This window comes from Corvus cornix, chromosome 7, assembly GCF_000738735.6.
Source record: "Corvus cornix cornix isolate S_Up_H32 chromosome 7, ASM73873v5, whole genome shotgun sequence".
In the NCBI taxonomy this organism is placed as follows: Eukaryota; Metazoa; Chordata; class Aves; order Passeriformes; family Corvidae; genus Corvus; species Corvus cornix.
In genome coordinates, this window is record NC_046337.1 from 21,042,870 (window position 1) to 21,068,489 (window position 25,620).

Sequence of the window (25,620 nt, forward strand, 5' to 3'; positions counted from 1 at the left end):
ATATCATAGTAAAGAATTTCTTCCTAATACCTAAACCTACCCTCTTTCAGTTTAAAGCCATTCCCCCTTGTCCTGTCCCTCCATGCCCTTGTCCAAAGTTCCTCTCCAGCTTTCTTGTAGGCCCCTTTAGGTACTGGAAGGTGCTCTGAGATCTCCCTTGGAGCTTTCTCCAGGCTGAACAATCCCAGGTCTCTCACAGCAGAGGTGCTCCAGTCCTCTGATCATCTTCATGGCCCTGCTTTGTACTCACTCCAGCAGGTCCATGTCCTTCATATGTTGGGATCTCAGAGCTGGACACAGTTCTCCAGGTGGGGTCTCACAAGAACAGATGGGGAGAGTCACCTCCCTTGACCTGCTGGCCACGATGCTTTTGATACTGCTCAGGACATGGTTGACTTTTGGGGCTGCAAGCACACATTACTGGTTCACATTGAAATTCTTGCCAACCAACACATGCAAGTCCTTCTCCATAAGGCTATTCTTAATCCATTCTTCACCGTGTTTGTGGTTGGAATTGCCCCAACTCAAGTGCAGGATCTTGCCCTTGGCCTCATTGAACTTCATGAAGTTCACACAGTCCCACCTCTCAAGCCTGTCAAAGTCCCTCTGGATGGCATCCCTTCTCTCCAGCACATCAACTGCACCACATAGCTTGGTGTCATCAGCAAACCTGCTGAGGCTGCACTCAAGCCCACCTTCCGTGATACTGACAGAGATGTTAAACCCCAACAGTCTCAATACCAACTCCTAAGGAAAGCCACTCACAGCTGAAGAAACAGAGACTGAGGTGCTGGAATTGGATGTTGGCACATCAGCTGAGAAAAACAGGAGATTATTTGCAAAAACCTAGTGAGATGCAGATTTGTGAGGCTTTTTTTCACAGGCTTTGTTCTGTCTCTTCCCTTCCTATTGAGTCAGTGAGCCACCTGCTGCAGACCCAGCTGAGCAATTGCATTGACTCTTCCCATCAGATTGTATCTACTCCTTCATATGGCACGTTGGATCTTCCATAGTACTCGATTACATGTTCCAGTTTTTCCTGATTGATAGCAAAATCCTTCTTTGCGTTAGAGATGAAGTGTGCCCTGGAGCTCCTTTTGCCCAGCACCTCTTTAATGATGCTGGTAACAAATGGCAGTTCTTTTCCTGAACTAGAAGTCCCAGAATCTATAAGTAATAAAAATCCTATACTGCAGGAGAGGTCACTGGCATGGGGCATCTCTAGACAGCTGATCTTCTCCCTCTGAAAAGACTGATGGCCCTGTAAACTGCCATGAAGATTGCCTGAGAAGAGCTTCAAGCATTCATTAGCTGTTCAGAAGCTGTCAGCAGGTTCTGCAGCAAATGAGGTTATAAACAGTTGTTTACACTGTTTCTGGTATCCCTTGGGACTGAATTAAGCCCAGTTTCAGGACTGTGTTTCTGGGTGAGGAATTGCTTCAAAGACTAGGTCCTTGCAGAAGCTTGCACCCAGTGAAGTAGAAGGGAGGTCATAAGGGAAAGAAGCCTTCAGAGTGTGGTGAAGTGCTAGCACTTGGGTGAAGAGATGTCTGCAGGCATGCTGGCCAAGACTGCCCAAATTCAGTCACTTCTAAACTAGATGCCTGAGTTCGGCTCTCTTAAGGTTTTCATATGTACTGCTTTGACTGATACATACAACTTAAAACCTGGCCCTTTGTGTTTCAGCTGTAAAGAATACAAAAATCTGAATTCCTTTTTTGCTATTATTATGGGACTGAGTAATGTTGCCGTGAGCCGTCTCTCATTGACGTGGGAGGTAAGTCTTTGCTAAAATCCAGTTCCAGGAAGTTTGATGGGGACTTGTACTTTCAGTTAGCAAAAACATGAATTGGGCCTTTATTATTGATAAAGCTAGATCTACTAATTCAGCTCCTGACCATAAGCCTTAGCTAAGGGTGACAATAGTTGTTAGTAAGGCAGTATACTACACCCATGGATGTGCTGAATGCTCACAGGAGTTAACAAGAGTGACAACAGCAGCTTCTGTTGCTGAGCTAAACTGCCCAACAGGATGAGCAAGTTAGCCAGCTAACCTCTTAGATCAGCCCACATCCTCTGTGTGCCTTTACTGGTGGTTCAGTGAGATCACTCCATTGATAATTCTCTAAAATTCATCCTCTGTTTGTACATACTATTTTCTGATCTCAACAGGGACTCTGTTGCCCTGTTAAAATGTGGATTTGTCCTAACCAGTTCTGGTTTTCTCTCTGACATGCATTTCCATGCTTACTGTCAGTTTGGTCTTCATTCTCAGAGCTTCCACCTTTTTCTGTGGCTTTGCTCTTTTGTATATGAGGGTATAAAAAGGGTGCAGTGTCCAGCACGGTGTAACCACTGAGAATATGCTGGTTATCAAAAGCAAAACAGATTTAAATGTGCATGTATTTGTTCATTAGAAATTAAAAATAATTAGCATGACTGAGGTTATTGATGCAGCTGAGACCAAAATTTGAACACCTTTAAAAATGTGCTCTGAAACAGGAGATCAGACTGACATATCTGAGAGTACACCAGCCCCTTTTTCAAAAATACATGTGTCATATACAATCAGTGCTACAGGCAACGATTTTCAGTTTCACAGAATAATGACCCTTCATTTCTGGCTGCTGAGAGGAGGTGGGAGAGCTGAGACAGTACAGGACTAAAGAAGAAGAAACTGAATGTATATACTACATACAGCACTCTGAAATGGGCACCAGGTCTGAGCTGGGGGCGGGGCACAGATCATTTGTACATGTGGGGGATTAACTTGAGATCAAGGAAATGTTATCACACTCTGGTTCTGTAGAGCAGTCGGTTTATCAAGAGAATTTCTGCAATTCGATTTTTAGCCAGATATATACAGAAAATATTTTAAGACAAACATACCAAGACCTGATTTCTTCTATATTATCATGCATTTACATTAGTTGCATGCAGAAATTAGATATTTGCAGGTGCAAATGTCCAATTATACCACTTACTTCACAAATACCTAATCTGCATGCATATGCAAACTAGGCACACAGTTGTTGACACACATCATTAAAAATTAGGCCCTTGCTGTGGCACAGTGTAAATAGCTTGCTAGGGTATGCACTCCAAATGTAGAAAGTACTGCAAAAAATCATTTCTGCGCTATAAAGTCTCTATTTAATGTTACCCACTGCCAGTAGTAGTCTGAAAAATTCAGCAAATACAGAGAAATTTCTTACGAAAAATAGAAAGCTGACATATCCTAAGTGTACATAAAAAATTACAGCGATCTTTAAAACCAATTTATAACATACCTTATAGTCTTTATAGTAAAGTTACTTAATCTGTATAACATAATATGCATGAGGGGGAAAGAAAGTATTTAGGAAAGCCCATCTCATCTCAATGATTGCATGATCAACTGACCATGATTTATTTGTGTAGGAATTGTGGACTGAAAAAATATTCATTAATTTGTACCCCAGAAAGTGATAGAGGACCTTTGCAGCTGAGCATGTCAAGAATTTAAGCAATAGATGCATCATCAGCATGAGCAAAAAAACCTCCTGGAAGTGCCCAGGCATGGATATGAATGTTTGCAAGGGCAGTTCATCATAGGTGTGAATAATTAAGCTGATCTGCCCCCACACAAGCTGTGTGTAAATTATATTTTCAGATAGGCTATAATCAGCAATGTCCTGAAAGCATTCACATGAATTTCCACTTACATTCTGAATTCAGTGATTGCTATGTGAGCCAAACAAAAATCTGAATCTAAACATCCCAAAGGACTAAATTCAAGTCGGGGTTTAAATCAGGATCCAGGTTTTGTGGCTGGTCCCGTCTCTATTTTTAATCTGGTTGCTAGGAAACATGTTGTATTTTAGATTAGCACATTGTTAGAAATATCTGGCAAAAAAAGAGCGCTTTCCTGACTTAGGGCGTTGTGGAAGGAACTAGCATTTACAGTAAAATTACCGCACTGATCGGATTTAATTAAGGTTTGCTATTTTTGTTTTTATTAACAGAAACTCCCAAGCAAGTTCAAGAAGATCTATGCGGAGTTTGAAAGCTTAATGGTGAATAGCAATAGATCCCTTATTCTATGCACAATCTGAGATAATTCAGTTTCTGATTTGAATTCCTTGATTCAGAACATTTTATGTGTCCTTGTTTGACTTTAAGAAGTTTATGATCCCATTTTAGAGCTGCTAAAACAAGTATGTATGACTAATAAATTATACTCTTAGGAACCTACTCTGAGAGAACTTATGTACCACTCAAAATTAATCTGGGAACTCAGAAAAGCTTTATCACATGTTTTCCAATAGTACATATGGGAAATTCTATTTTTCAGCCTGGATTTTTCCAGGCAATACATTTTAGTGTTACAGCTGGAAAAAATATGCAAAACTGGATCTGCAGCTGTAAGGAGGGAGGAAAAATAGGTGGTTTCTTTTATGAAGAATGTTTTTGTAATCATATCTTACCTCGCTATTTGGCATGAAAAAATGTTTGTGTTTAGTGGCTGCATTCTCATTGTGTAACTAGTCCAGGAGAATGATAAAAGGTGTCTGAATTTGCAGATGCACTTTCAAAGTCACAGGAAAAAATAATGTTTTTAATAAATGCCATGACATCTAAATGAATGCATATAGTGTCTTGCTACATATAATAATACTTATTAGTAATTATTTGATTTCTCTTTTTTTGTCAGGATCCATCAAGAAACCATAGGGCCTACAGACTAACTGTAGCTAAATTGGACCCTCCAATAATTCCTTTCATGCCTCTACTTATAAAAGGTAAGCTTGGATGTTACCAGAATTATTAACTTGAAAGCTATTTGTCAACTATTTGAAGGATAAGAGTAGCAGCAAGAAAAAGCAAAAATCAATCTCAGTGTGAGATGTGATCTTTTCCCATTACAAAAAGCATGACACAGAGACAAGAACAACTGCTTTTGTACATCTGAATATCATACCTCAATTTTATTAGTCTCAGAAATGCTGCAAATTAAAACCTAAATGTTTTACTTTCCAGCTGCTATGATTTTTGTAAGGGATAGATAAAACATTCTGCTGTCTTATATGGCCATGATTCAGTAATGGGCTTTTATGTGTCTTCTATTTCTATACAGACATGACATTTACTCATGAGGGAAACAAGACATTCACTGACAATCTAGTAAACTTCGAAAAAATGGTATGTATGACATATTTGAAAGAAAACTTAAAAAGACCTCCCTATTCACCTCTTCAAGAGTGAACTTTGCAACAATGACTTCCAGGGCTAGAGAAAATGAAGGCAGGACCAAGAGCTGGCAAAAATAGTCTGTGTTGTACACAGAGCCTGGGACCTCTGGGTTTCTGGAAAACCTCACAGAGGTGGAGAATAAACTGTCCACTGAGCCATGCACAGCCAAAATGTTTCTTCGGAGAGGCAGCATCAGGGACAGGAAGCAGAGCTGTTAAAGACACTTTTTAACAGCCAGTTTGGGACCAACCTGTGATTTTAACTGCTGTTCCTTCAAACACATCTGAACTGCCTCAGGCTGGGATAGTTGTGCATTGCTCCTTGGAGAATGAAAGAAGCATTGAAAAGAACTTGCACAACATCTTATTTTCTTTTTTCCTTTGACAGATGAAAGGAGATGTCTTTGGCTTGATTGCTTTCCTACTGGAAAGGAGAATCAATGATAAAAGGCTAGACCATGCTCAAATTTGATTTAAGTCCTGTACCTAAGTTGTCATCATTTCAAATACCATTGTCAAAAACTGCAGGCAGGCAACTTTCCATTGCAGAAATCTGAACTGAAACTCGAGTTTCTTGGCCGTGAGGAGACATTTTCTTGGTTGCTAAGGCTGTGTTCCTAATTAATGTGGTTAATGACACCTGTATGTGAGAACCTGCATTAGCCAAACCCAGCTATGGCATCTGCCTAGTAAAACCAAACCTGACTTATTACTCTGGCAGTAAACAGTAGAATCACAGAATCACTAAGGTTGGAAAAGACCTCCAAGATCCCTGAGTCCAACTGTTAGCCCAGCACCACAGTGTTCCCCAGTAAGCCATGTCCTCAAGTGCCACATCCACACACTCTTTGAACACTTCCAGGCATGGTGATTCCACCACTTTCCTGGGCAGCCTATTCCAGTGCCTGACCACCCTTAAAGTGAAGAAATTTTTTCTCACATCCAATCTAAACCTCCCCTGGCACAACTTGAGGCCGTTTCCTCTCAGCCATTCAGCAGCCATGCTAGAGCATATTTCCTCTGGCACCTATGTGTCCTTGTTCTTAGTAGTACAGTAACCAGAACCACTCCATTCCACTGGAGTTACGTAACTCCAGTTATTTCCACTGCACTGTGGAGGCATTTGTCTGACCCCCTGAGCACTGAAATTGCAGAGGGGAAAAAAGGAGGACTTTTAGCTCTTTAAAAAACTTCACAGAAAAGTGATCATCACTTTGAGTGAATTCTCTTAGATTTTAATCTGTCTCTCCAGGACAGCCTCTGTCCTTGGGTGAAAATACCCCTTTACTAAGATGAGACATTTTGTGAGTAAATGGCAGTGCTAATGCCTGAGTAAGGGCCTGACCTCACTTTGCAATAATAGCTTTCTCTAATTGCATATGCAGACAGTGTTGCCATCTCCTTCCAAAGGCCTTGAGCCTTCTACCTCCAGAAAAGGACTTTTTTCTGGACTGACTGTTCTAATTAGGTATAGATATAGATACAATAGTATAGATAGTAAATACTTCGGGGAACACAGAGGGATCTCAAGACTTGGTTGGAACACCTCCAAACCAGAAGGGATGGCAGCTGTGATGCTATAGCCGTGGTTCTGTGGCTGGCTCCAACATCTCCACCTCACTTGGCCTGTTTACACCTCCTGAGCCAGAAGAGCCGGTACATCCACTGGCCTCAGAGCTCTGTGCCTCAGGCTCTTTATGCCTGATTTTGTGTAAAGGCCATTACAGGAGGCAGCAGCTCTCCTATAAGCACTTCTTGTAGACAGAAGTTCAATGCAGGCTTGTCATTTAAAAGTAGTTCTGCTCCTCTCTATACCACATTTTGGCACTCCCAAAGCCAGGAGTGAATTTTACAGCAGCTTAAAACTGATCTATATTTACGTTGCTGCAGGTCTGCTCTCCTTACCCTAGTCTGCTCATTGTCTTATTTTCAAAAGAATGTTACCCCCAGAACAAGAGTTTACTCGTAGCACCCAAAGGTTTTAAATAATATTTTATACTGCAAGAATGTAGTACCAATAGTCTGAGTTTTGATCATTTTCTTTAGGAGAGGAATGTGCAATTAGTGTATTTTTGATGCTGCATATTTTTTAAGGAATTGATATTGTGTCTCATGTTCCTCAAGTCACCAGAAAGGGACACATTCTCCTTTTTTAGTATTTTAAGCCTTTCTTCAGTTAGTGTACCTAAAAGCTCATTCTGCTTTTTCTCCATGCCTTACTACAAGTATATCTTTTGTATTTTTATTGTTCTTCACTAACTCTTCTGCATGTTTCTGTGGTGCTTTTACTGCCTCTCTCAACCCATAGCTGTTCCGAGCAACCTGTATTCAAATTCCACCCACATAATTCATTCAAATCCTACTGTGGACCTGGCAGTTTTTAGCTTTTTGCATGTGTCATGAGGTCAAGCAAAGAAGAAAAGCCTACTGTTAAACCTCAGTCGCTGCCGCCTACTTGTGTTAAGCTTAAAACTGTCATATCCACACATAATTGCCAGATATTAAACTGTGAAGACAAGACCACTCAGCCAGATAACTCTCAGATAAATTTCCCTCACTTTTAAATAAGTATAAGCCCAAGGTGTATCTGTGATGTTACTCTGCCATTTTCAGGAGAAAAGCAGAAACCAGATTTCCTCACAGGAATTATGTCTTGCCATTGGTTGTTTCGGTCTGTTTGTTGTGCTGCAGGATGTTGTGTCATAAGCAGATGGAGATTCCTTAGAGTATTACTGGGAGCCACCCTTACTGATGTTTCTGAAAGATCTTGGTTCTTTGGAAAATTGTTTCCTTTTATGTTTGCTGAAGTTTATGAATAAAAATATCTGGGTAATTGCCACTGGTGGTGCCACTTGCCACTGGAGGAGGTGAGTCCCTCCAACTCTCATGTAAGCACAGTGATGAAACTGAGAACAGCCTCTGGCATCGTGTCTGCATTCTCACCACAGAGCTCTGATCCCGACAGCTGATGTGCTGCTGACAACTTTATTCCTGTATCTGGCAGCCAAAAGTAGAAGTTTGACCTAGTGGCATCTCTTCAGCTGAAACAGCTTCCTTTAAATCTTCTCTGTTTTGTGATGTTTCTGTTATTATTTATATTAAATGATGCATCTTAAAACATGCAGGAGCTGTCAGGCAGTCTCTGAGCCAGGAGCTCCCTGAGTGCCAGAAACAGCAAGGCCTGGTTTCCTAAACATTTGTGTTTCATGGCTGCTTGAGCTCTGCTCAGATTTCTCCTCGTGGCTGGGGCATGTGTCGTTTCTTCATGGCTGGGGAATTCTGTGTGAATAGGCTTTTGTCATAACATAGAAACTTGCACTACAGCCCTTTTCCTGAAGGAGACAGGAGGGCACTTACACAATCTTTGTCTTGTCCACAGCCATCTGTTTTCATAGCAAATTGGTAGGGGCTTTCTTGTGTTTGGAAACTCTGGGTTCTTTTTTCAAATTGAATAAAATTATCTAGAGAAGAAGGGAAAAACAGACAGATGGTGTTAAACTACATTAGCCTAGTCTTTTTTAGCAACTCAAGCTAAAAAGGAAAAAGACTGAGTCAATTTTTTCCTGCTATGCTTTCCTATATATTGATCTTTTCAGTGCTGGAATGGCAGAACAGTGGTATTGCCAGTAGTAGGGGGACATCACTCTGCAGAGCATTGCTGAGCTTTACCTGCTGCTGCCTTTGTGACTTCATGCTCTTTCTTCCCCTTTCCCATTTCCTGATCCGGAGGAGGCTGCGAGGAGTGGGAGGACATGGAAGCCTAGGGAAGAGAAGCCAGGGAAGAGAATGGCAAAGCCACAGCTATGGGTAAAGAGGGAAGTTTGTAAACAGACCCATTTGGTTTGCACAAGATGTGGGCAAATGTTACAGTGGGGATACTGTAACATGATGTACCAAACAAGGAGGCCGTGGAAAAGAATATATATATGGACCAATTCTTGGTAGATGTTTCAGAGAGATGTTTATTTCTCCAGCCGCATGGCCGGGGCTCTGCCGAGGAACTGCTCAATCCCGGGACCCGAGGGTCCTTGCCCACACGGGGGAACACAAAACAACCCATGGGGAACGAGGCTGAGCAGGGGCAGCGAAACCCCGTGTCTCCCCCCCAGGACCCCATGGCAGGGGGAGGGCCCCCAACATTTCACCCGTTTATTTTTAACAAAAAGAGATTTAAAACTTAACATTGAAAACAACTGGATAAACATAACAAGAGCAGTTTTTAAACAAAACAAGCCACCCTCCTGAGTCTTTAAATGTCCAAGCAGATTCTCTGGAACATCTTAAGGCTGACAGAAGGGAGACAGGACTCTCCGGGCATGCTTTGTGGGGAAACTGATGCAGGAGAGGGTTTAACTTCTTCCCTCCCCCTTTTCATCCCCCACTCGGCATTGGAAAGGGATTTTTGGGGAGACAATTGGCAAAGGCATGGTTTTGTGAGGGAAACCATGGATGAAGAAACGGATTGGGAATACACTGGGGGTAATAGGATATAGGGTAAAAGGGAAAGGTGGGATTAGGAAAGGGAGACTGTAGGGGGAGCTTATAATGGAGATATTGTCTAACATGACTACAATTTTTAGCATATATACTGCCTTTTACAGGAACACCATCAGGCCCAGTGACCTGCGATGCTTGTAACCCTTTTCTACCTTGCACAATTTTGAACTCTACTACTTCTCCATCTCCCAAGCTTGGGAAGCATTTTTCAGGGTTATTCTTTTTTAATAGCAGTTCTATGAACAAATATGTCTTGCTGGTTGTCACATCTCGTTATAAAACCATAATTTTGTTTAACATTATACCATTTTACTATTCCTAAAACCTTAGCTACGGTGGTATTTTCCTTTTTCCGAGTGGCTGCTGTTTTCTGTCTCGCTGCGTTCTTGCTTTCTCTTTCGGTTGCTCCCGTGTTGGAATTGTCGGGGCTGCTCGTGCTGCCAGGGCCGCCGGAGCTGCTTGTGCCTGCGCGCTCTTCCCGGGGTCGCATTCAGCGCTGCGCGGGCGGAGCCGGGCCGGGCCGCGCCGCTCCGTTCTCCGTGCGTCGCCTCCTCTGGTCGCAGCTTGGCTGCCAATGCCAGGCCCTGCAGCCACGTCTCGGCCGGGCCCCCGAGCGATGACTCCCCCATGCCCTGCTCCAGCGCGCGTTTCGGCTGGGCGCGGCTCTGCTCCGCTGCCACCCAGCCGCCGCCCACGCGCCGCCCCTCTTGGTCGGGCGTTCACGGGGCTGGCTCCACCACGCGCTGTGCAGGGCCGGGCGGGCACCGCCGGGTCCCGCCGCTCCCGCCGCGCCTCGCCTTCCGCCGCCGACACTGCGGCTCACACCACTCCGCCCATGTGCGGGAACGGCCTCGCTGCTGCTCGGAGAGGGCTTGGTGCACGTGGGCGAGGCCGCACGGTCCCTGAGGCACACTTCCCTTCGCCAGGACACAGCTGACATTGCTCAACAGTCTCGGTAATTAAATAATATTCACGAAAATATTCTTCCATCAGCGTATATTTTGACTCAAAAATTAACTGTGTCCAAACGGTCTTGCAAAAGTCTTTGGTAAGAATTAAATCCCAAGAAACATAGAAAAAGTTCTTAAACAACCATGCCAGGAAGTGTCTCAGTTCTTTTTGAGCTTGAATTAAGCTAAAATTTACAAATCGTTGTTCAAGAATCTTAAGTTTAAGATAAATGTCCATATGCGGCTCGGAGAGCCAAGAGTCTTTCCACGGTTCCTCCATAGTTTAGATATGGAATAGCAAAACAAAACAAGAAGAGAAATCCACAGTTTCTAGAATTTATTCACAAATCAGTCGCTGTAGGGATCAGGGATCGTTCTGCTCACATTATCCACCATTATGTTGCAGCGGGGATACTGTAACATGCATATCAAACAAGGAGGCCGTGGAAAAGAAATATCTATGGACCGATTCTTGATAGATGTTTCAGAGATGTTTATTCCTCCAGCCGCATGGTTGGGATCTGCCGAGGAACTGCTCAATCCCGGGACCCGAGGGTCCTTTGCCCGTGCAGGGGAACACAAAACAACCCATGGGGAACGAGGCTGAGCAGGGCCAGGGAAACCCTGTGTCTCCCCTCCAGGGCCCCTCTCCCAGGGCTACATGGCAGGGAGGAGGAGACCCCGACAGGCAAACAGTACTGAAAGTGTCAGGAATAGGTATGGTCTTACTCTTTGTATTTGCACTGTATTTGTGCTCTTTACTCTGCCATTTATTGCATGAAGCCTTAAAATCCAGCCTGGAAAATTTTTATCTGTACTTTCGTCAATAAGTAGACAAAATAATTAAATTACTGGTCTTAGTAGTTAAAGTCTTTAGTAAAAGGCTTTGTCTTCAATAGCAAACAAGACATGGTTTTAGAGAAGTGTTGAAGGTGTTTTACTTATCTCACTGCAAGAAGCAGATGGGGAGAAGGTTGCAAGCTGTTCCCACCGTGGTGTTGCTCAGATGTACATTCTAGTTTGGCATATATGCCATGACACCAAACCACCTGCATCTCTTCTCCACTGGTGAGCTGACAGCAGATGTTAGTTGTAAGTGTGCCTTCAGAAGACTCATCTATGTAATAACTGAAAACGTATTTGTTACAGAGGAACAAAACTTGTAAAGCTTTTTAAATGCTGTAGTTTTAGTTTGGCAGGTGGGGAACATTTTGAGAGCTGTAAGTAAATATGTGAAAGATACAAAGATAGCAGTAGGCAGCAAACAGAATTAGTTTGTGATCTGGAATGACCCTCTTCTCAGGTGAAGGCAAGCACCCAAAGCTGTCAGTAGTAATAGTTCCTGTAAACTCTATGATTTAGCAGATGCAGGACGACCTACAGCCTGCAGCACATGGCAATATACACCATTTAAGTGACACTGCTTTTATAGCTATATATTAGAAAAAATTTAAAAGCACTTTCCTAGAATTATGTCTTTGCAGGGAAAGATGAGAGAGGGAAGTGAGGGAAGTACTGAGCATGACTCTCCTTAGAGACAGGCAGTATTTCATACTCTTGACCACTTACTGATTTCCTTTTTTCAAACCTCAGCTGCATAATTCTGCACTCTGACTGCCAGTACAGAATTTTGTATTCATAGACAAAGGGAAGATGGAATTATTTGGGAACTTTATCAGTGCCATTTCTCAAATCATCAGAGAGCCTGAACAAAGGTTACTTTCTGTGGCACCTTCTCCGTATGACATTATCCAGCATTATCTCAGAAATAACACCTGTAGAGGGAGCAGAAGTTAGGAAAAAGCTCTGAAAGTGCTGACCTGCCATGGCAGCACAAGATAGTGCCGTGGTGCTGACCACTGATGCTTCTTTTTGTCAACCCTTTTCCTTTTGTCAACCCTCTTCCTCTTTCGCATCACCTTCAGGTGTGAAAAGAGGATTAGAGAATTTGTGCATATTTGTTTTCAGGTTTTGTGGAGATGAACAAAAGGGAACTCACACTCTTATCCATATGCAAAAAAGGGGCAAACATTCCTTAATTTTTGGAACATAAAGATGATGCAAAAAGTGTGTGACTAAAGCCCTTAGTAGTTTTCAATGGCATGTATGAATATTTATAATATTTAGCAACCTGGGTTTGGAATGGATTAGGAGATAATATGCTGGCCTGCTGCCACAATTCCAGACTGTAAAACTTGAAAGGGTATTGTTGTGTATACATAGCATGCCGCTAGTAGCCATTACTTGTTATATTATGCAGTTAGTTCTATTTCAGAAAGATCCAAATTTAGGTGTGTATGGCTTTTTGATAGTGGTCTTACTTAGCACTGTAAGTGAACAGAAGTTAATCTTTGCAGGCATTGACTAGAGGTAATCCTCTATTTGAAGAAAACTGTAAGGAACAGGCAATTAAACTTCCATCTGAACATTTTTTCTGTACATGTTTCTAGTTTTCTTGCATCAAAAGAAGACGATCCAACTTATCTATGAGATTCAGGAAAGGAAATTCACTTTTGTTTCATATGCTGTTTTTCTGTTCACTTCACACCTTACAAAGAGGAACTGTTAGGAGTTTAGACATTATGAGGCAGTAGAACAGCACTTGGAAAAAAAGTAATGTGAAAAGAGCTCTTCAAAGATACATAATGCTTCAGAATCTCCCCACTAGCTTGTGATGCTGTCTTTGGGCCACAGTTTCTCCATTTATTCAGCCGTAACACCCACTTCCACATTTGTTTGTATTTCATCATTGCCAGGATACTTCTGAATGCACAGATTGGATCACATTATCCTTAGGAAAAGGCAAAGGAACCCCTTAAAATGAAGTCTTTCAGCCAACTGAAGGAAGCCAGGCAGTTCAGCCTTTAACCAGAAGTCAGATAAGTCTGTTGCCACTTCCAGTTTCCTTGCCTAGAAGAGCCCACGTAATGGCAAATTTGGAAATAGCAGAATCTTTTTTAAAAACCTTCACTACACACACTTAATTTGTCTTTCAGTACAGTACTGCATCACAGTGTTTATTCTGAATATTCTGCTTTTTTTGAGAACAAAATCCCCACAAGAGAAAAAAGAGTAAAATTATTCCAAAGAATGCCTTTTTTTTGATAAATCTAAATTTTCACACATGAAGCTTAATAATAATAGCTCTAAAGATTATTATGAAATGAGGCTTCAAAACCTAAACACTTTACAGGTATGAAAAATTAGGATGTGTATTAACAATCCTAGAAAGCACATCCAGCAAAACTAGTTACCTTCCTAAAAATGAAGTGTCCTTACCAAAGCTTCTCTTGAAGCTAGACAGTCTTGAAACTTCATCATGTTGGCTGGTTCAGTTCAACTTTATGATCTCTCCTTGAAACAGTTATTGTAGATGAGTATTTTTTGAACTGGTATAAATCAAAATAGCAGCATCACATAACAGAGCCAAATATGAAGCCATAGATGTGTGAAACAGTCATGTTTATATGCTTCTGTTGTTTTGATTTATGTTTGATTGGGTTAGACTGAAAAACTGACACTGTAACATGCAGTGTGTTCTGTCTCAGTCCAGTTATCTTGAGTATTTAAGAGGTTCCATTGAAGTCAATGGAGTTTATTCACATGCTTAATGCTAAGCACCTGTGAGAGTGTTTGCAAGGTAAGTGCCTTAGAAAATCTTCATCGTAATAATGGCTTGAAGAAGTATGAAAATTACCATAAGATAAAATTTACTCTTACTTGAATTATACATGTAGATACATAGGACTTTAGAAACAACATAAGCAGATCCATATCCAGATTCCCTAGATCTTTTGGGAAAGTGTGTTTTAGAATGAACATATTTTAGATCAGTTTCAGAATAGCTGCATTTCATTTGATAGTACAAGGTGTAATCCACAGACATTTAGTTCATGATATATCAATAGTGTTTCTTACACCAGCCACCAACCCATTTTTGTATGCTTGACAGTACATTAAAATGTCTGAGATTATGAGTGTGTGTGTAAGGAATGTTTTACATTGGTGCTTCCCACTTCTGGAATGACAGATTTCACAAACTTATTTCATTTGTAACATTTTCATTTAAGATTATAATTGTGTATTAATTTAGAGGAGCATGTGCCCTAGGCTTTACTGTTCACTAGTAAGAGGTATATCATTCCATTTTGTGGGAGTTTATGACTAAGTAGCTTGTTCATCTCACACAAAATTTCCATAACATATGAAGCAGCCTGGTGAGAGTGTGCTGTGTTAGACGATGTAGTTGTGTTGGAGCACAGACATTCTGATAGGGAATAGCATTTCCCTCCTCTACTTTTTCTTAACCTAAGCAAAAGAAACTGAAACAAATGTTGTGCTTGTAACAGTGATTGAATCAAACTATCTAGCTGACTGCTGAAGTTTCAGTTTATTTGGCATTATGTAGAACAACTAATCCTACCCCCACTGGCGGGTGTATTACATGTATGGTGCTAATCACTAATCACAGAAGCCAGTTAAAATTCTACAGTCCAGAACTAAATCTTAAATGTTTTGCTTTATGACTTACCTTAATTTCTGTTCTTAAAACTATTGTAAAATAATATCTGATTTATCAGAGCAAAGTGTATTGATTGAAACTGAATTGGGTGAAATGATGTCTTTTTCACTGAAGAGGAAGTACAGCCAAGAAGGACAAAGCGACTTCTGGTTTTTTTAGTGAATTGTCAGTAGAAGGGTCCACCAAAAGTGAATCCACTTTTCACACTGAGTTAGATACACCTGTGCAAGATAAGACTGTCTAGCAGGTCTGAAATTATGAAATTTGGCTGCAGGGCCACAGTACTGACAGTGGCCTTCTCACCTGTGAACTGAGCATTCTGCCAGTGGAATCAGTGAACACACACCCTCACATGCTCATTTACACTGTCATTTTCCAGGAGGACTGCATTTTAAACTCAAGTTTATGTAAAAGGTGAAAGCTCTTTAATTGCTGACTATATTCTAGAAATGGCCTTGCTGTTAGGAGCTGATGGTCTTTAAATTAACGTGTAAATACTCCATGGTATTCCTTTTACTTTTTAATATGGTAAGATGTTATCAAAGAAATGCACATTGAAGGGGCTGATTTTCATTCTTAGTTAGGGCCTTTTACAGCATTCAAGCAAGGGAAAGAGTTCTCTGAGTGCATGTAAATTATACTTATGCTTATTTAAAGCCTGTGTAAATGCAAATCACACCCTACATATGAAAGTATCAGCATTAAAATTATATTTTCATTCATATGACTGCTTTTATTGGCATATATCTTCACACTCAGGCACAGTTAGGTGCTTCGTTTAAATGATGATGAAATACAGTGCTTGTTCTCTGATTGCATCCCATCTTTTCCTTCCAGCGCATGATTGCCAACACTGTCAGGACAGTGAAATTCTGCCGAAGCCAATCTTTCAGTAAGTGTATACAACATCTGTACAGTCAGCATTATCATCAGTAGCTACAGTAATTAAACTAATTCTGTGTGTACCAGAACTGAAAAGCCTGCTTTCCAGTGATTTTTCCATGTTTGGATCCTGTGATGTTTCACAGGGTGAAATGTCCTTCAGGAAGCTCTAATAAACCCTATCTCCTCTATCTGTTTTCCTTGCATGTGAAAGAGCTAAATATCTATGAGGTGTCTACCCATCTGTCAAATTAGAGCCAGCTGAAATTAGCCATTGGGTTCAGAAGTGGTTGAAATAACTCTACAGGCAGCAGCACAGATACTTTCTTGGATAAATGCTGTTTTCATATGAAACCAGTCTGGAGACATGACCTTTATAAATTACATAACTGCATAAGGCGGTGAATTTAAAACCTGTTTGTCAGTGTAGTTACCAGAACTTGCTTGAGGCCATGTAAGATGACAGAGCTGTATGGTAAAGCCGGCTTCTCTGTGGGTCTCATCCCATCCAGGTGCACTGTCAGTCTCAGTCACATGGGCATTTCCCTCAGCACTTCATCCATTTTGACTCACAGCACCCTTCCTCTTTCTCGAATAACAGAATAAATAATATAAAACTATATTTTAATAAAAACAGTTTCTTTCCATATGGGTCAAAGCTTAACTGTAGAAGATCTGTAGAAATTTCTGTAGAACTGTAGAAATTAAGAGAGGTTTTTTTTTTCTCCCGCAGTCCAGGTTTTTCTGGCTTTGTGTCTTTAATTTTAATGCATTAAGCATGAGTGAGACCTTCACATATTTAGAAATGGAATTTTCATTATAAATGATACAACAAAATGCCAGTATATAGATCTATTGGATATAAATTCCATGCTTTTTGTGTGTATGTGTAATGTATTGTAGATGCCTCAGTATCATTTTTTAGTTCAATTTAAGTTACCTAACACTTACTACATTACACTGTAAGCTGTTCCCTGTGAGGCTGAAGATTGTCAGAAATTAACTCAGTAGTCTTCCATAACTGTTGCTGGAATAGGTATAATGTGGTTATGTTAAGTAATGTAAACAGGTAGTAAATTCTGAGGCTTGAATGGGGCATCCACTAAGCACTACATTGTTACAAATACTTAATACTGAGCTAGAAATGAGAATATTGCATGAAAGAGGATTAAATCAATTATATAATTTTGAATCTGTGGAATTTGCTGGTTCAAAAGCAAATGAGCAGTTTTAAATCGTACTTGTTAGCTGTATAATTTACAGCTAATGACTGGTAAGGTGATGTGTAAAACTGTAACCAAGGGCCATCAATTTTAGTAAATGTAGCCAAGGATGTCCAACAGAAAAGTTAATTTGTGGGGGTAGTAACCAGAAAGACTGTCAGATATGGAGGAAAGGTTTCAAAGAGAGCAATTTCTAAATACTTCCTTTTTAAATCACTAGGATCTACTCTTTCCTGTGACAGCTTGTAAGGAGTTGTGCATTTTGTTCAGGCATTTGTCCATTTATGTGTATCAATCCTCCATCATTTCTCTTTCACCAGATCCTGATGCAGCCCTAACTAATAAAAACCATCAGGATGTTCGGAGCTATGTGCGGCAATTAAATGTGATTGACAACCAGAGAACTTTATCACAGATGTCTCACCGACTGGAACCGCGCCGAGCATAAACATTTGAAGCAATGATGAGAAATGATCTTTTATCCTCTCAAGGTCACTTGTTAAGAACTTCACTTTCTCTGCTACTGCACTGCCACTACAAAAATAAGCAAAAACATATTCTAAGGTCTTAGGCAACGCACAATGTACCAGCCTGCTGGAGAACTTTGGCTGAGGAAGAATATATGCACTGTAGGTGTATGGGTGACCATGTTGTGAACTGTTAATTCATCTTACAGTGTAGTAAGTGATATCTCATATGGATTTAAAAAAGGCAAAAGATAAAATAGAATAGTTCATGGGAAATGCACAAAAAGCTTGTAACAGTTCTAAGATAGGTAGTGGGTTCTTCTCCCTAATTAAGAATCTGTATTTTATGATTTACTCTTCAGGTCAGGACCAAAACTGATCATCAGTTTAGCTTGCTCAGCTACTGTTGACCTCAATAGAAGATGTATGTAAGCATCTGATGAAATAATGCAAGTTCAAGAGTGGTCCAAGGTATAGTTCCATTTAGAGAAGACTTGCAAATATTTCCATTTTAAATACAACAGATACTAAGAAAAATTCCTAATCTTAATCATACTTCCCACTACTACAAGCAGTGTGGCCATTTCAGAAAACTGACAGGACTGAAAATATTTTGAATGATAAATAGATTAATCAGTGTTTCTTTCTTTATTTCTAAACTACGAATCAGGTTTTTACAATATTCTATTAAAAAGCAAGGTTGTCAAAATCAATAGCATTAAAGGTAGCAAAGAACTGGTTCAAAAAGAGCACAATATGCACAAATGGATTTCAAGAGAATATTTTCCTGGACATTAAAACCTTAAACTTCAGCTGTAATTAATCGTGGCTGGTTAACACATTTTCTGATCTTACACATTTATAAATATCTTAATTTTCAGCCAATTGTTTGCACTTTCAATAGACTGTAAATAAATGTTGATTCATTACGTTCTAGAATATTTATTTATGTAATAGTTATTGTGCCAAAATAATTCTGTTTTATTTATTTTGTTTAGCATGTTAAGAGAGTGCAGCTTTTGTCTTCACACTCTGTGCATTTACATGTAGGAGATGTGTGATCTATCTTTTCTGTAAATAACATGCAGTACCTTATTAAATGTAATTGCTGGAAAGGTTTAGTCACTGGCCTTATTTGCACTTTCAGCTTCATTCCTGCATAAATACCAATGCTGCTAATTGGCTGATATATCAAACTTGGCTGCTCATTTGCTGGGCCTCAGACCCGCAGTTGGCCTTCATGCATTGTGAGATGGACGACGAGTTTAAAGCCAGTCAGATCCATCCCTGCCACAGGGCATGACAGTCTGGCAGTGGTGCAACACCATGGTCTTGTTAGCTGGTTTGTTTCTAAGGAGAAAACATTTGAATTGGAAGGGTTTAAATAAAGAAGGGAGATAGTCTTAGTTTTGGCTATCTGGCTAATTTGTCCTGCTCAGTCACTAATGTGAGCACTACGAGTTATCTTACCTTGGGCAGGATTTTACTTCAGGTTAGCAAACTCGAGACCTTGGCTAACTCAAGGCACTTGAGAGACCTCTGGGTTCGGTCACCACAGGGAGGTCTCTCCGGGTCTACAGCCATGAGGGGAGAGGTGCTCTGGCAGTGCCTTTTCCCCTCCCAAATCCTTCTGGGGATGGCTGTACTACTGCTGGGCAAGCCCAGATGGCAGCCAAGTGCATGCCAACGGAATGTTCAAATGGCAGAAGTCTTTCCTACTGCATTCACACTTGCTCTGTGCTGTGAAGCTGGATGTCATAAAACTGTTTAAGCCTGAAATTAGAAGTTGCAACTATTATCTCATAAGCTTCAGAGATGACCCCATTGATGTAGTCTACATTTTGCTTTGGATGCAGAGTATATTTATTTTTGCATTGAGAAGAACTGTGTGGAGTCAGTATGCACATACAGATTTTTTTTTTTATCTATAAAAATAATTACATTCTTTTAGTCAAAGCATAAATTCTGCAAGAGCTGAGAGTCACCAGGGAAATGCTGACACATAGAACCACAACTGCTTGGTACCTGCATTCTGCAAAGGAAAGAATTACACAGTTAAGAAATATTCTGCAGCATGATGAAATAATTTATTTTAACTTTGCTGTCTGACTGGAAGTTCAAGATGATTCAGAGGAAAACCAGCTAATAACATAGAGACAAATTTGTGTCTTATTATTTCAAGTGAGAAAAATTTATTTCCATTTGTACTGTTCGACGAATATACTTCATATGGCTTTTTCAGATGCAGAATCTTCCCAGAAGCAAAGTATGCAGTAGAATAAACTACAGGGACACAATTAATTCAAAAGGCATTTTTATCTTTGCAATCAATTGGTAACATTTCTGAGTTCATGATTTTATTTGTTCCAGGTTTGTTCCTATTGTTTAGACTTTCATTTATTTCTGTGTTAGCTGGTTTATAAAGCTGCCAAGTTTTGGCTTGGCTCTGCGTATAGACCAATTCTTCATGCATTTAGTATGTTTTTATCCCCTTGGTTTATTCTTTTTTTCTTTAAAACCTCTAACTGTTTTACTTATTTGTTGCCAACAGTCTCTATCATGTAGTTATATCCCAGTGATAAAACGAGAGGTTTTATGGCACCTCCATATCAACAAATGAATGCAGTTTACCTACTCAATGAAACTGGTATCTGACATTTTTAATTTTCCAATAAAGGGTGCTGTACAAATAACAAGTGTTGCCATCTCTGTATCTAACTCACTCAAGTGGCTCAGATAGTTGCTATGGTGCTGATCACTGTCTACATACCTAGAGATTAGATTGATAGAACTACCTTCTGGCTCTAGAATCTGTCCTGGGCTTCCCTTGCTCCCTGTGTTGACTTTACAACAGGAAGGCAGCTGTCAATATATTGCTCTTGCTGTAGGAAGTCTGAGCGACTGTTGCAATAGAGTGGAGAATGAATAGGAGCTCAAGAAACACTGAAAGGTCAAAACATCCATCCTGACTTCCCCCTGTGCTCACAGCTACAAGTCACAACTTGAAGGGGGTGTCACTGAAGACACCCCCTTACTGCTGACTCTCAGGCCAGTCTGCAGGCCTGGCTTCAGGGAGTTGGGCAATCCTCAGCACCGCTCTGCTCATGGTCTGTCCTGCTTTAGTTGCAGCACTTGGCCTGGTTGTGGCCTATGCCAGCTATCCCTGCAGGAGAGTGTCCAGCCATTACTTGTGGGGGATCATGCAGCAGGGCATTTCCAGGGGAAACTACAGAGCTGTCTGTCCTGTCTCTGTCCCACCCCCACAGTCCTCCAGTGGGACCCAAGGTGCTCTGTACTGCCATCACACCCACTTGCACAAACAGCATAAGCCCTGCAGCACAGCCCCCTCCTCATTGCAACACTGCAGGCTGAAAAAATATGTCTGTTCTAAATGATGATTATGCCTGATGGTCACAGGCCATACAGTGCTGATATGGCTGGTCCATGCTGCTTGGCCTCAGGGCCCAGGGCTCCTTACCCTGTTTTATTTACTGGCAGAGTTATAACTGTAGTATGAGTTTTCAGATGAGAGATGACCAGGAGGCAGTGTCCATAATAAATATCCACTGCAGGGGACCACTAAGCCAGCATGGTGACACCTTGAGCATTTTGGAAATTGTTCTGCATTACAGGGTTCCACCACTGACATTTTTTTGCTCAGGCAGCAACAGAGAGCACAAACACCTCTGTTTAGGGCTGCAGAGTCTAAAGGGTCACAGGGTACAGCTCTCCCGACCCTGGCACATTTCACTATTGTTGACTTGTTAGGGTTTGTTCTTTTTCTCAGTGACCAGGCCCAGTGCTGACTGGTTAAATCCAGGGAGGCTTGAATCCTGCACACCAGGAGGCTACAACTGTTTGGTAAAGGCAGGATCCAAAATATTTTCCATGGACATCTTGTTCAAACCCAGTGGCCACAAAGATATGATAGTGCAAGACAAAAGAGTTCAAATGTATTTGCAGGACTCTGCAGATGTAGGGATTGGGTTCTTTCTTCCTAGGTAAAACACTGTGAGGGCACACAGTCTCTTCAGACCAGGTACAAAGAGAGACAGAAAAAAAAAATCCTTCTTTTCAAAGACACTGGCAAAACAACCTTTTAAATACAAGAAGTTTAAATATAATTTAGAAATCTTACAAAATAAGTCAGAGAGAAGAAGATTTAACCTTCAGCGGTACAAAAAAAGATAATGAATTTTGCTTGGAGAAAAAAAAAAATTTAACAAAATTATAAATCTAAATTGTTAACACAGCTTCTTAGTAAGGTCAACTGCATAATATAGAGCACCTTAGCCTCTTCCAGCGATTTTTAAACACCACGCAGCTTAAATAGACTACTTCTGAATTCAGCAGTATTTCTTCTGGGAGCTCTGAATGCAAATCAAGAGGTAATAGTAGAAGGAAATTAAAAGATGTGCTATTCTCATATCATTTTTTGTACTGATAATAAGGAAAGCAGCATAGAGTGATATGGCAAAGTGAACCTCTAACTTGAATAGCTTTTCTTTCACTGTTAATCTGAAATGCATTACACTCTGCCTTTTCAAATAATCATAACGTTCTTTACTGTAGCCTGCATTAAAGTTTAGCAGGCATAAGCAGCAGCTGTCACCAGAGGTCAAGGTATTAGCAATCAAAGAAAATAATGACCAGATTAAAAAGTTATCCTTGAAATTGCAAAACCAGAAACTTCTTTAGGAGCTTATCTTTGGAGCCCTGTGTCCAGGGCTGTAGCTGTGCCCATGGAACCCCTGGCACCCTCAGATGTCTCCCATGGCATTGTGGTGGGGCTGGGCAGCCCTGGGCTGGGGTGTGGCCTCAGTGGCTGGAGGGGACCATCACCTTTCTGCCTCTCTTGGAAAGGTGCAGCACTGCCCCAAACCAATTCCCACAGGACAGGGAGCTCCGACGTCGCTGGTCTCAAGCTTCTCGCTGTGGTCAGTGTGTTAGAGGAGCACGCAGGGTACGTTACCGCACTCTTTTACCTCACGCTGTCCAACAGCATGGACAGACTGGCTCCAACCCCATCTGCCCTGTGCACTGCTTTAGCAAGTACAGCCCTCAGACATCTAACTAAGGCAGCAACTTGCAAATCCACAAAGGAGCATAATCCAACCACGGTCTTGGCGGTTTATGACTCGAGTGATGGGGGGACTGCTGTAGAAGGGGAGATTCTTAAAAGGGAAAAGAGAGTGTGTACAGCTACAGAATCTATCACTTACATCTAACTGCTGAAGGGTATTTCACAAAGGGTTGCGTTTTAATAGGCCTGGCACTCAAAGGTAATTTCTGAATTCAAAATAAACTCAGAAACTGACATGATAATGCATAAAGAATGAATAATTACTGACGCAAATTGGAATATTTTTCTTGGAAACTCCATGTAATAAAAACGTGACACATGGGGGTACTGGTAAGAGCTTGACCTTTATTTCCTGGCCCTAATCCATTTGGGTCAGAGTGACAAAAAGCGAACCCTTTCTCACATGGTAGGGGTCAGCCAGTCATGTTTAATTTTTTTCCTCTTTTTGCTTTCAAATGCAAATACAGCACATTACCAATGAAAATAATGATTGTAAATGAATACCTCAATTAAAGGAAATTTACATAAAGATACGTAGGATAGAGGTGACAGTAGATATTCCAACATCCTAACAGACAATAATCCATTTCTTAATCAACTTCTGTCAATAATCATAAGCTTTCTGCTCTCCATGGTTTCCTCATTATAACACCACCTCTTGTGTTTTTAAATAGTTCTTTCTTCAGATGCTGTCCGAGCCAGCAAGTGAACCTGCTATCTGTATTTGCCGACTCTTTGTGTTTTTTCACAGGTGTACATTATCTCTGCACAGGAGTACTGTCGGCAGCATTGTGGATGTTCTCAGATAACAGAGAGACAGTTTTGCCTTGGGTTTTCTTTAGATGTCCTCATTCTCTGTAGGACTGACCCTTGAGGGCTGCAGTACTGGCAGGTTGCTGTCTAGTGTCTGTTTGAAATCCAGCATTTCCTTCCATTTGTAATTCCTGCCCTAGTGTTTCTCCTGTTCCTCTTGTCTGGCATGTAACTCCTTTGTGGTGCTCCTGATCAGCTAGCACTGTTGCCAGAAACTAGTAAGAGGTTTGCAGGGATTTTTGTTTCCTTCCTGTCATAACTAGACACTGTTAATATTGTGCTTGTGTTTTGGGGGAGTTGATCACCTCTTTTTGGAATCCCAGGAAAAGGGACTGAGATGATATAGCTAAACAAATTTATCTAGAGTAATAGCTTTTCTGAGGCAGTCTAACATTATGGACAATTTCTAGTCTTATTTAATCTCTACATACAAAGGGAAAAAATATGTTATCTCCAATAGACAGATTTGTTTCTAATTAATGTACACTGGATTAAAGAAGTAGCAAAAAATGTAAGCTACTCATAATACAGTACATCATTAAAAGGATTAATATTTTCTTTGTAATTCAAACCAATTCCCTGCCAATGGTGGCCAAAATTTTCATTATTCCAGTACCTGCATTTACTTTAGAAGAAAGGTAAATGTATTAAATAGTTTGGTAATAATTGGTTTTAATAAAGAAAATATATTATGCTTTAAATCATTTGTTGAAAGTTCTGTGTTGTTATCTTCCCTTGGTGGTCCTCAGAGGTGGTGGAATTGTGCCTGCCTCTCTCCAAACTCTCTGTGACCGAGCAATCTATTGGAAAAAAATTTAGAGAGCAATGAAGGGACTGTTGCTTCAGTGGAGCTCAGAGTAATGTGGATTAGAAAACACAAATGGGCACAGCTACAATAAATTCAGCACAGCTCTAAAACAAAGAAAACAGTGTTAAGCTGTATTACATTTTAGAGAAAAAATCTGCCAAAATTAGAACAACAAATTAAGTCCATTGGACCACAAAATTTAATATAAGAAGGAGTATGAGCTATATATATACAATTAAAAGTATGTAATGAAATGGTAGCTGAACAGAGTACTAGTGAGTGGATTACAGCTGAGTATAATGATCAGCTAAAAACTGTGGTGCCAGAAAAAGATAAGAAAACCATTCTTGTAAAACGATCAATAATTGGATTTCTTGTTAATATTTTGCCACCTCATGGCTATCTCATTGTTAATTATACTGACATTTTTGTAGAAGTTACATGTGCTTTTACAATGCACACATGCCTGATCAAAAGGCAGTGTACAAGCTGCAACCTGCCAGTTCTGAAAACCATTGTGCACAAAGCAGGTATTTGATCCACACCCATTGCACACAAGCATATTCTGTCACATGTCTGTATTTAATCATTCTGGTCTGTATTAAATAATTTTGTACTTAATCGTTTTATAAGTAATTAATATTTAATAATATATTTATAATTTCATGTTAAGTATAACATATAGGCACTTTCACAAAATCCTTATTTAAAATTTAAAAAAAAAAGACAAGAAAACAACAACAAAGATGGGTCTCATAGATGGACAATGGTTGGTACAAGCTCTTCTTTCATTCCTCATGAAAGTCAAGAAGCCAATTCCCACAGGACACCAAAGACTGGGCTGCTGAAGCAAACAGGAATCACAGTCTCAGCTGTGCGAGCATGGGGACTGCATGTAGCATCAGGCTGGTGGTTTTGGGTGCACACTCACCCCCTCATGTACAGCAGGAATGGCAAGATTGCCTCTGAGCCAATTCCAAAGACAATTCCTTAGATTTTCCACTTGCCGTCACCCAGAAAGAGAAAAGGCAGCTTATTTTGGCTAGCAGTACCACACAAGTTGTCTTTTAGTCATGAAACCAATCCTGCTAGTTATGCTTTGGGGTGTAACTGCAGAGGTGTGTGATCACAGCATGTGTAGACA

General features: G+C 40.6%; 1 protein-coding gene across 5 annotated transcripts in view; it reads left to right on the top strand.

The window, feature by feature from the left end:
- Window positions 1-20,465, top strand: part of RAPGEF4 (Rap guanine nucleotide exchange factor 4) — a 158,957-nt gene extending 138,492 nt beyond the window's left edge. For 4 of the 5 annotated variants that reach the window (XM_010406764.4, XM_019290537.3, XM_010406767.4 and 1 more), the window contains 6 exons: window positions 1,687-1,777; window positions 4,005-4,055; window positions 4,694-4,781; window positions 5,117-5,181; window positions 16,038-16,092; window positions 17,626-20,465. In XM_010406764.4, the coding sequence (XP_010405066.1) occupies window positions 1,687-1,777; window positions 4,005-4,055; window positions 4,694-4,781; window positions 5,117-5,181; window positions 16,038-16,092; window positions 17,626-17,753 (478 nt within the window). In that variant the 3' untranslated portion in view covers window positions 17,754-20,465. Of the gene's footprint in view, window positions 1-1,686; window positions 1,778-4,004; window positions 4,056-4,693; window positions 4,782-5,116; window positions 5,182-16,037; window positions 16,093-17,625 lie in introns of those variants that run through there. The other variant, XR_002047306.3, reaches the window with a different exon arrangement.
- Window positions 20,466-25,620: the final 5,155 nt, after the last annotated feature.